At 40.0% G+C, this 9,365-nt stretch overlaps 1 protein-coding gene across 1 annotated transcript; it reads right to left on the reverse strand.

Moving 5' to 3' along the window:
- Positions 1 to 2,568: 2,568 nt before the first annotated feature.
- Positions 2,569 to 8,883, reverse strand: LOC308344873 (SLA class II histocompatibility antigen, DQ haplotype D alpha chain-like). The gene is made up of 5 exons (XM_080806693.1): positions 8,775 to 8,883; positions 4,221 to 4,466; positions 3,489 to 3,770; positions 3,071 to 3,245; positions 2,569 to 2,896 (listed from the first exon to the last, which is right to left on the reverse strand). The coding sequence occupies exons 1-4, from the start codon at positions 8,860 to 8,862 to the stop codon at positions 3,091 to 3,093; spliced, it is 771 nt and encodes a 256-aa protein (XP_080662819.1). The 5' UTR covers positions 8,863 to 8,883; the 3' UTR covers positions 2,569 to 2,896; positions 3,071 to 3,090.
- Positions 8,884 to 9,365: the final 482 nt, after the last annotated feature.

The raw sequence follows: 9,365 nt of genomic DNA on the forward strand, positions 1-9,365 counted from the left end.
TTGCTAACATTTTCTGTTTTATTTTTTAAAAGATTGTTTATTTATTTATTTGTCAGAGAAAGGGAGCACACAAGCAGGGTGAGTGGCAGGCAGAAGAAGAAGGATCCCCACTGAGCAAGGGGCTGGGTGAGGGAACTGATCCCAGAACCCTGGGATCATGACCTGAGCCAAAGGCAGATGCTTAACCGTTTAACTGACTGAGCCACCCAGGAATCCCGCTGCTTTTTGTTTTGTTTTGTTTTGTTTTAATACACTTTATTTTGTAGTAGTTTTATGTTCATAGCAAAATTGAGTGGAAAGTACACAGATTTCCTATATATCCTTGTCCCCACTAAGCACAGCTTCCCTTACTATCAATATCCCCTACCAGAGTGGTACATTTATTACAATTGATGACACTACATTGACAGATTATTATCACCCAAAGTTTATAGTTTACATTAGGGTTCATTTTGGTGTAGACTCTGTGTTTTTGGATAAATGTGTAATGGCATGTGTCCGCCATTATAGTATCATACAGAGTAGTTTCACTGGCCTAAAATCCTATGTTCTATCACTTATATTTTCATGATCACCTCTGAGTCAAATTTATCAATTCCTAGCCTGAATTTTTAATTATTGTCTTATTTCTACCCCACAGGTAGCTTTTTCTCCTTGAATCTTTCCCATTTCCTCCCAAAGTAAACATGCATAAGATTGCTTACATATAAAATACTTTGTCTAAAAATTTATGTGCCATAATGGGGGAACTACATCTCTTATTAGAGATTGAAAACCGAAAGTCAAATATTTCAACTTTTTGTTCTAATAATTCTTTTAACAACCCTCCACCTGTGATATGTCACTGACTGCTATACTGTATCTATTCTCTTAGCTTTACCCAATCTCAACATCTCAGAGTTTCTGGGAAAAAAAAAAAAAATCCTCTCATTAACTTATGAAAAGAAACTAATTCATAGCTGCATGTTTGAGTCTCCTACATCATTAACGGACTCAGAAAAACAGAAATCCTTTCTATATGATATGATCCATTCTTTTTAACAAATTAATTATGGATAGAACTAGCAATGTTTTCTTATGTATTTGTATACTATGTGTAAAGCACAACTTAAATATCAAAATTTTTCAAATTCTGTTGAAACTGCAAGAAAGTATTATCACTTCCTTATTATGGATGAGAAATATATAACTCAGAATATATTTATTCTGTGTTATCATGTTTAAAATACTAGCTATAAAGTGCTAAATCCTGAATTGAATTTAAGTTTCTTTCTATCAAACCATGAAGTATCAACTATTGTATGAAAATTATGTCTTTCCCCCCTCAATTATACTTTAAGCCCCTTCATGCAGGGGAGCATGAACAGGAACAGCCTCATACATTTCATAGCAATTCCATAATACTGTCTTAGATAAAATGTATGGACACAGCAGGTACAGAGTGAAAAGACCGGGGCAAAATTATGCCTAAAACAATTTCAAATGACTCCAAGTCAAGTGACATACACATTCAAGAGTAAAGTCTTGGACACACTCAGGAAAGCCAGAGAATTCCATCTGTAGATCCGTTTCCTCTGCCAGAGTTTCCACTTGGAGACAATGAACCGAGAAGAAGATGCAGCATCCACAGCTGCCAGTACATTTTCTCTACCATGTTGTCCCTCCTGGGATTTCTCTCTTATAGGCTCTTTCTTTCCTTGACCAGGAAGGGTGAGGGGTGAGAGGCAGGGGGCTGGAGTTATTGGAGTGTTTTGCTGTTTCCCAGGGTGCACAGGGCTACACAGGGATTCACTGACCTAAACTGATCTGCCTAGAAACATCCTGCAGCTATATTCACTCTAGTGTCCCTGGCATGCCATGGTGGTACAGGAAAGTCTCTGTGCTTATCTAGCAGGGATTCATGTAGGAAGTGAAGCAAACTGCACCTGTGTTCTCAGAAGCTTAAATACTCCTGTGGTTTCTACTCCCATTCCTCTTCCTGTTGTTACTATCCCTAAGTGAGAATAAAGTATTTGGTTCTTCTTAGATATGGACCTTATAGTCTTATTCTAACCTCTCCTGACTGACTTCCATTTTTTTTTCTGCCTAAAGAATTCTCATCTTCTCCTGGATGATTAAGGGAGAGGAATGCTGGTCCTACTATCAATCATTCTCCACAAATTGAAATTTTCAAGTTTTGGAAAACAATTTTGAGTTTTGGTACTTTGAAATTCAAAATTCCATTATTCCAACTTATTTCTCTGTCATAACTTTTAAAAACTATATTAAATGAGTATGAGCTTATTTCTTCATTTTTGTATTTCTTCTATAACGAATCTGTACAGAGGACACAGTTCTAATATTACTTTCATTAATGTCTGAATTGGGAGGAGAGTGGTAGTGCCCTAGTGTGGGAATAATAGGAAGAGAATATTAACATCAGCTAAAATATCAAAATATTATCAGTCTATACTTGCTTGCGCCCATGTAACTGGCCATGAAAATAATCTGGAAAGTGAGATTAAGTGGACTTGAGGCATAAGGGGCCACAGCCATAGTCAGCCCTGAGATGAAAGACAGATAAGTTTTACTAAAAGATCTCATAAAGGGAAATTTATTATTTCCACGGGAATAATGGATCAGGGTTACAAAGAATCAGGGAACTGGATGGAATATCTCAGACAGCTCACTGTAGGTAACAACTGAGAAAAGAAAAAAAAAAAGTCAGGCATTCAAGGAGCAGAATTCCAAAGGGTATGGGAGCTTTCAGAGGATATAGGAGGACCTTAAGTTCCAGAAAAGAGGTGAGAGGAGGAGCGTTGGAGAGAGAAGGAATATGATGAGCTCCGCCAGGCAATTGTGTTAGATCACCTATCACGTCTACTCTTCTACTCTGGTTGGTGGGCATGCGGTGCTCCTGCAATAGGACAGACATGGGGTGGTTGATCCTAGGGGGCTCCTGTGCTGTCATCATGCCCTCCCCCAGACTCCTGCAACCTTTCAACCATATCTGTATCCACAAATTCCTCCCAATTTCCTTTCTCCTGTGCTGTGTCTCCAGCTCTCAGCGCTGACAAATCTGAATGCTTACCTTCCTTTCTAGGGTGCTGCTCACAAGGGTCCTTGATGTCTGGAAGCACCGCTTGAGCGCAGGCCTTGGACAATGAAGACAGTGCCCACCACGATGCCCACAAGGCCCACAGCCAACCCCAGGGCACAGACCACGGTCTCTGTCAGCTCTGACACAGGGTCTGGAATTTCAGGTTCTGTGAAAATGAGGTTGTGGACATCAGAAGACAGAGTGCTGGTTCATGTACACGTGTGTGGGATGGAGTGGGAGGGATGGTTTTTGTTCTATGAGGACTCAGGGCACCACGGTTAAGGAAGAGGGTAAAGTCTATTATTTGAAACCTTTAAGGTATAGAAAACATGATATTCACAGGCTCAAAGGCAGGATATTCTGGATTTGATAGAGAAAGAAGGTGCCTGGGGGGGGGACTCATACGTACCCCAGTGTTTCAGAAGTGGTTCATCCAGGCCCCAGTGCTCCACCTTGCAGTCATAAATATCATCAGCGGAAGGGAGGAAGGTGAGGTAACTGAACTTTAGGAAGGAATGATCCTTCTTGGTGAGGAAGCTGGTTTCAGAAACACCTTCTGTGACTGAGTGCCTGTTCTTCAACCACGTGACATTGATCACAGGAGGAAAGATGTTGTCCACAAGACAGATGAGGGTGTTGGGCTGACCCAGCATCACAGGAGACTTGGGAAACAGGGCCATCTCAGGAACCTCTGTGGTGAGGGAGCAGCACTGATATGAATTGCAAAGAGCTCTGCCCTGAGGTTCTGCACTGTGTCCTGCAAGAGCCCGTCCACCAACAGTTCCCCATCTGATGGTAGAAGAGTTCTTACTTACCTTCTGCTTGGGAAATGCTATCTACACACTGCCTTATTTTATCCATGTGCCCTTCCCTCTGTGGGCGTGCTTATTAAAGTGGCAGATCTATAGGACTTCTCTTTGAGGGGTTCAAGGAACATGGTATGGGAGTAAGGATCCTTGTATTACATGACAATATTTGAGTTTTGAGATGGCAGAGAGTGAGTGTTCAGTAATTACTATGAGAAGATCTGGGTAAAGATCCTTGGAAAGCAGTCAAGGGTATCTATCATAGGGAGAAAGGGAAAGAGACCTGATATGTAGGGATAGATTCAGTAAAGAGAGGCAGAGTGGTGGACACTTACCATTGGTAGCAGCGGTATAGTTGTAGAGTTTAATCAGGATGTTCAAGTTCTGTTTTGCTATTGCCAAGTTTCTCAGTGCACCTTGTGGGTCAAAACTTGCAAATGTACTAAACACAGGCAGCCGCCAGACAGTTTCCTTCTTCTCCAAGTCCACATAGAATTCCTCATCTCCATCAAATTCATGGGTGAACTGGCCAGAGGGACCATAAGACTGGTAGACATTTATGCCATAGGAAGCAACATGATCTGTTGGTCAGTAAGCACAAGGAGCAGGAAGTATAAAACAGAGGGAGAAAAGAGCCTTATTAAACCAAGTGACAGAAGAAACTGGCTTTCAAATATAGTGGGCTTCATCTTTGGCATAGTCCTTAGGCATATTTCCCAGCACCTACCCTCTGCTCCCTCAGTGTTGGTAGTTTGTCCAGTTAGAATACAGTCTGCTGGGGCGCCTGGGTGGCTCAGTGGGTTAAGCCTCTGCCTTCGGCTCGGGTCGTGATCTCAGGGTCCTGGGATCGAGCCCCGCATTGGGCTCTCTGCTCAGCAGGGAGCCTGCTTCCCCCTCTCTCTCTGCCTGCCTCTCTGTCTACTTGTGATCTCTCTCTCTGTGTCAAATAAATGAACAAAATGTTAAAAAAAAAAAAAAGAATACAGTCTGCTTTTCCACTGTCAGGTAGGTTCCACAAGAGCAGAATTACAACAGCCTTGTTACTGCTGTTCCCTGTGTACCTAGTTTAGCACCTGGTACACTCAGTAGGTTTATAATAAATATTATAATAAAATGAATGAAGGAATGAATAAATTATCACAGCTTATCTTCCTTTCTCAGAAATTCATTTTCCTTCCTTCAGCTTCATAAGTTTTATCTGTTTCTTAATTCTTTCATGAGTTAATAACGCATACATTTTGATTCCCCTCCCCGCAGGACTGGTTCAGAGCAGAACATTTTCTCCATCCTTCTTTCCTTTTTTCCTTCCTTCCTTCCTCCTACTCCTCCCCTCTCTTTCTGTTCCTCCTTCTACTTCTTATTTTTCCAAAGAAGAGCACACAGAACTATATTATTTTAAAAGAGTTTCTTAACTATTATAGGGTAAAAGGCATTGTATGACAATATTACAAAGTATATACAAAATAAACAATGCTTCTAAGGTTACTGTTTTAACAATAGTAATCCTCAGAGGAGAGCACTTGATTTCATCAGAAATACAAAGTGTAAGCTTTATTAGATTTTATTTTTTCACTCCCAACTCCCCCCACCCCCCCTTTTTTTTTCCTTTGAGGAAGTTACTAAACTTCTCTCATTATTCTGACTCAACATTTCTATTTGTTTAGGATTCCAGGTAAACTATGGCCCTTTTCCTCAAATGGAGAATGTCCATGTGTGAGGAAGCCAAAGTAGAATGGCAGCAGTAGGACTCCACTCAGTGAGGCTAACTGGACAATTTTGTGAAGAAATATGTGTTGTTGTTGTTGTTGTTTTAAACACTATCTCTTTATGTTCCTCCTCATTTACAGAACATCAGCGAGATGTCAGACATTGTGAGGAGCAGGGAGTAAAACACCAGTCAGCATGGTTTCTGTCTTCAAGGAGCTTGTTGCTGACAGGAGAGCCAAGTGAGTACAGGAACAAAGACAGGAAGCTGTGGTGAGAGCTGGAAGGGAACAGCAGCAGTCTTATGGTCCCACTTCCTCCGCAATACCTCAGCAGCCAAACCAAAGTTTGTTATTCATTCATGTTCCTTGGTCTTTGCAGGGGTCTTTCTCCTTGCAACAAAGTTCTCTTTACAGATTTCCTGGACACCTCCAATTCCTTCTCCAAGTTCTTGCTTAGTTACCAACATTTTAGCTAAGTTCTCTCATTGAACATGTTTTTGATCACATTATACCCTCCAGCACCTTCATCCCAGTGTCTTGCTCTCTAAATTTATCTATACCTCATCCAGCTCACTCTCTTCTCTGCCCAGTATGACCCCCTTGGTTGATTACTTAAAAGACCCTCCACCAAAGCCTCTTATCCTCTATACTTTATCCTTGACTCCTTTTTCAAACATGAATATATGCAATTATTGTTTTCATCTGGTACTTGTCCTGGATTGCCAACCATTGATGAACATCACACTGCTGGGCCAACTGGAACCAGTTCACTTTTGTAGTTTCAGTCTCAGCTGAGTCCATGGTCCTTCACAGCAATGGTTCTTCTGCTTTCCTGCACCAGGGGGCAGATAGTATGGTCTTTCGTCTTTGAATCCCCAAAAGTTATCTCACTGTGTGCTCAAAAGTGTGTATTGAATGTCAATTGTTATTCTCTAGGATCAGAAAAATTTGGCGGAGTGGAGACTGACAGACCCAGAAGTAGCAGAACAATATGGAAGTAATCAGTAGTAACCAAGGGTGTATTATGACTTGCGAGCTTAAACACTATTGCTTTCATGGGTCCCTTTCTCCATTAAAATATTAAAAATTATATTTTGTGATTGCATTGGTCCAAAGACAAATATAATGCAAACTTAATTAAAAATTAAAATGTCTTCCTCTACCCTAAAAGTTCATTTTTTTTCTTTTAAATTTAAAAGAAATTAGAACATTTTCACATTGTAGTATGCCCTACAAGCAACACATACTCTTGGGACTGCCCTACCTGTATCTAACGGATAAGTTGAGCCTGGCCGGGGCACTCTGGTGTAACACTGAAGAAAGCAAATTAGAAGCTCTCTGGAGAAGCAAGTGAAACCACCAAATGAAATTAGAATGGGAGTAGTCATGGTTAACAATGTTGGTGGAAATTAGAGCATGCTCCATTTTACTTAACAATTTGTATTTTCTACTTTGGTTATTATAAATGAACTTTCTGTGTCAATAAAACAGAAGGAAGCTGTGTGGCTCAGTCTGTTAAGAGCTACCTCTTGGCTTCAGCTCAGGTCATCATCTCAGGGTTGTGGGACCAAGCCCCACATTGGGTTCTATGCTCACTAGGGAATCTGCTTGAGATTCTCTTTCTCTACCTGTTCCCACTCATGGGCTCACGCTCTCTCTCTTTTAAATAAATAAATAAATCATAAAAAATTAAACAACAAGTATAGGGCTGGGATAGATCCTGGAAGGAAAGGATGATAAAGTAATTCATGAAAAGAAGGTGGGAAGAGGTGGACAGTGAAGGTAGAAGAGCTGGAGGGATTAAATAATTAGTGTGTGCTTGTCCAGTTTTCCTCTGAAGGAGTATCCATTAGCTAGAATGAAGTATAGGTAATTTGAGTTGACAACTTAAGGGTAATATAATTTAATTAATGGAGTTTTTAATCATAAATTTCTCAATTTTTAAATAAAAATAAAGATATTCTCTACTTTGTTAAAGATAAAAATTATGGACAGCCCAAGTGTCCATCAATAGATGAATGGATAAGGAAGATACAGTATCTATCAGTCATCTATCTATCTGTCTATCATCTATTATATATCTATCTATCATCTATATATCTATAATGGCATAATATTCAGCCATAAAAATAATAAAATCTTGCCTTTGTAACAACATGGATGGATCTAGAGGCCGTAATGTTAAGTGAAATAAGTCAGCCAGAGAAAGACAACTACTATCTGATTTCATTCGTATGTAGAATTTAAGAAATAAAACTAATGAACAAAGAAAAAAAAGACCAAAAAAACAAAACAAAACAAACCAGAATCTTAACTACAAAGAACAAACTGATGGTTACCAGGGGTCAGGTGGGTGGGGGGAATGGGTGAAACAAGTGAAGGGGATTAAGAGTACACTTATCTTGATGAGCACTGAATAATATATGGAACTGTTGAGTCACTATATTGCACATCTGAAACTGTAATATATCCTGGAATTAAAATTAAAAATACTAAGCCACACCTGTAATAGTAACAATTAAGAAACAGGAATGATCATTGACATTTCTATTTCTTCATTATTGGAAAAGCATTTCTAAATATGTATTTTACTTTATTATTTGTGAAGTGACATATATGAGGTCATGTGGTAGAATGACTTGTCTACAGGTATTCAGCTGGGCTTGTTTGCCTAATTCCCCCATGCCAGTTTCCAACATGAAAATGTGTGCAAATCTGAGACAAAGAAGGATACCCTTGTCTATATGTACATAGTATACATAATTCATGGAACTCTACTCCAAGTGAGACTCAGAAGAAACACATAAAAAGCTTCAATGTTGTTCAGAGACTTTTGGGAACAATAGTTCATGAATTTTTAGTAACAAAACATCTACTCATGGAAACATCTCTAATCTTTGGGGCAACCATAAATGAATGCCATTGAGCCCTGCAGGTTATATTCACTGGATCTGATATTAGAAAGGAATAATGTCCTTGATGAACTCTGCAACAACACAGGTAGCAAGGAGAGTGGGTTGGCTCTCCAGTTTCCTGAAGGAAGGAATGACCATAATTTTTGGACCTGTTTAATATTGAGAACTCCTTTGAAATTCTCTACTATTTCTATGCCAATCTCTATCTTTATTTCTTTCAATTCCATTTCCCAAATATAGTAACCACATCCCTCAGCTGTGCACTCACCCACAATGTCTTCACCACCAGAGGGACCCATCATGGCGGTCAGAGTGAGGGTCCCCAGAATCAGAACTCTGTTCATCCTTTTCTCCATGTGGTTTCTGAAGTTGCTGTTCTGAGTGACAGAGCAGCGGTGAGGACCCAAATGAGAAGGGAATCTAAAGACGCCCAAACCAAACCCTGCTAGGTCAGGTTCTCGCCAATCAGAAAAATCCCCTATATGATGACGCCTCTGTTGCCACTTGAAGAGTTTATACAAAGAAAGCTGAAGGGATTGGGAAATCCCCTTGTGATGTAGCCTCCATTCAGAGTAGACCTGGGGAAATTATTTAGAAAAGGAGGGAGGATATTAAATTAGAATCTTCTTATGGGTGTGTATGCTTGCTGGTGGCAAGAGGGGTGGGAATTTCTGATTAGCCTTGTGTATAGATAACATCATCCCTTACATGGTGTTCTTCAGGATATTCTGGGTGACAACTCCCAGAAATTCTCCCATAAATTGATTCCCCTTCCTGGCAGTCCCTAACTCCTTCCCCTTTCCTGGCCTCCATATGTGGGTTCATTGCCTTTCTTTTTTGTTTCCATAGTGCATAAAAC

This window comes from Martes martes, assembly GCF_963455335.1.
Source record: "Martes martes genome assembly, chromosome: 6".
Classification (NCBI taxonomy): Eukaryota; Metazoa; Chordata; class Mammalia; order Carnivora; family Mustelidae; genus Martes; species Martes martes.